The sequence below is a fragment of the Mastomys coucha genome, unplaced genomic scaffold (assembly GCF_008632895.1).
Source record: "Mastomys coucha isolate ucsf_1 unplaced genomic scaffold, UCSF_Mcou_1 pScaffold20, whole genome shotgun sequence".
Lineage (NCBI taxonomy): Eukaryota > Metazoa > Chordata > Mammalia > Rodentia > Muridae > Mastomys > Mastomys coucha.
The window spans coordinates 131,381,376-131,383,464 of NW_022196903.1; the positions used below are offsets into that span (position 1 = coordinate 131,381,376).

Here is a 2,089-nt window from a genome sequence, read left to right on the forward strand (position 1 = left end):
AGAGAGAGAGAGAGAGAGAGAGAGAGAGAGAGAGAGAGAGAGAGAGAGAGTGTGTCTGACCATAGGGCCACCAAATTATCAATTTACTCTTCTTAAACATGAGATAATTTTGCTTCTGAGTACCTACTACCACCATGCTTTGGGTGAATGTGATAAAAATAAAGAATGCAGACAAATAGGTAGGGTTCTTAACATATAAAGAACCACTTCAAGTAATGAAGATGAAGACTAACACCCCTACACAAACACATAGGAATACAAGAACAAAAGATCCTTCAACATATGGAAAATTTATAACCTCCCTCATGATAAGAAATGCAAAATAAAACTGCTAGACACAGTTTTCAACTGCTAGACACAGTTTTCATTGGAAAAGCCTACAGACAAGTATGCCACGTCAGAAAGAAAGCAGAACACAGTCATTATCACACAGCAGAGGTGAGCAGCTAAGCTGGCCTGTGCAGGATCAATTTTTCAATAGTTTTCAGTATTAAAAAGGCATACTTGGTGACTGAGTAATTCAACTGCTAGGAATGTATGAATACATATACCTTCACATACTGTGTGTGTGTGTATGTGTGTGTGTGTGTCTGTCTGTTGGTCTGTCTGTTGGTCTGTCTGTCTGTCTGCCTGGATTATATACCTTCACATACAGTGTGTGTATGTGTGTGTGTTGTCTGTCAGTCTGTCTGTCTGTAGCTATGTGCCCATACAGAATGTTTTAGTTTTTCTTGTTGCTGGGACAAAATACCCCAACAAAAGCAGCTTTCAGGAGGAATCTCTCCCAGCTCATAGTTTCAGTGTACAGTCCTTCGTGTGGTTCCCCATGTGGGTCCTGGCAGAGGAGTTGGAGGAAGCCACTCACATTGTGTCAACAATCCAGAAGCAGAGAATTATGATGCTGTTGTTCAGATAGCTTCCTCCTGTTTATGCCATCCAGGACCCAAGCTCAGAGAACCTCCTTTGGGATGGGTCTTCTGACGTCAATAACCTAATCACAGTACTCCCTCACAGGCATGCTCAGAGGCTAACCTAATCTAAACAACTCCCCATCTCATAGATGATTCCAGATCCTGCCACGCTGGTGATCCTAATAGCCACCACACGTGCATAAATACACTTAGTGACTGTACATGCACAAGGATTTCTATGTTTGCACAATGATGCTTAGCATGGGTCACAGCAGCATACAAAGAAATCGGCAGACCACTTAAATCTGCATCAGTAGGAGGCTGGTAAGATAAACTGTGAACTTTTAATAGACTTGTGTGCCCTCCTTCAGAAGGGTAAAGTGGGAGCTGGAAAGATGGATGGCTGTGGGGTTGGCGATGCCTGCTGTGCTTGTAGAGAACTGATGTTGGTTTCCCAGAACCCACATGGGTCTTGACAACTGTCAGCCACTCCAGTTCCAGGGGACATCGTACCCTCTTCCAGTCTCCTCAGTCACTGAATGCATGTGGTACCCATACAGACAGACAGACAAACATTCATACATGTAGTTTTAAATTTTTTGTTTAAAAAAGGATAAACTTATAGTAAGGTTGACAAAAGATACAGAGGATTCAAGTACAAATAAGCAGAGTGGTGTGCAAACTGCATCATCATTCATGACTGTCAGCTGTGATGTCAACCATGGCATCATATTTATGCCCCCATCAAATAGGTACAAGGAGAAAAACACCCAGTAATGATGGCGGCTTCCATGGAACAGAGTGACATGGAAGGGAATAGAGGAAGGGGGAAAGATTTTTCACCACTAACCTTTTCCATCTTTTAATTATGTTTTTATTCTGCACATAACCTCCTTAACATGGAGAATATTGTCACAAACAAGAGCATGATGTGAATTGTGTTTTATCTTCTCCATCTCCAGGAACCAGTAGCTGTCTCCTCCCACGTGGTGACCATCTCCAGCCTCCTCCCAGCCACCGCCTACAACTGCAGTGTCACCAGCTTCAGCCACGACAGTCCCAGTGTCCCTACGTTCATAGCTGTCTCCACAATGGGTAATGATGCCAATTAAGGCAATCTGGTCTTTGGAAGTTTCCTTCTCAATAGACATAACCTGCCTTTTTTTTTTTTTTTTTTT

At 42.7% G+C, this 2,089-nt stretch overlaps 1 protein-coding gene across 4 annotated transcripts in view; it reads left to right on the top strand.

The window, feature by feature from the left end:
* Positions 1 to 2,089, top strand: part of Ptpro (protein tyrosine phosphatase receptor type O) — a 210,400-nt gene that overhangs the window by 160,156 nt on the left and 48,155 nt on the right. For all 4 annotated transcript variants that reach the window (XM_031383700.1, XM_031383701.1, XM_031383702.1 and 1 more), the window contains one exon: positions 1,874 to 2,006. In XM_031383700.1, coding sequence (XP_031239560.1) covers positions 1,874 to 2,006 — 133 coding nt within the window. The remainder of the gene's footprint in view (positions 1 to 1,873; positions 2,007 to 2,089) is intronic.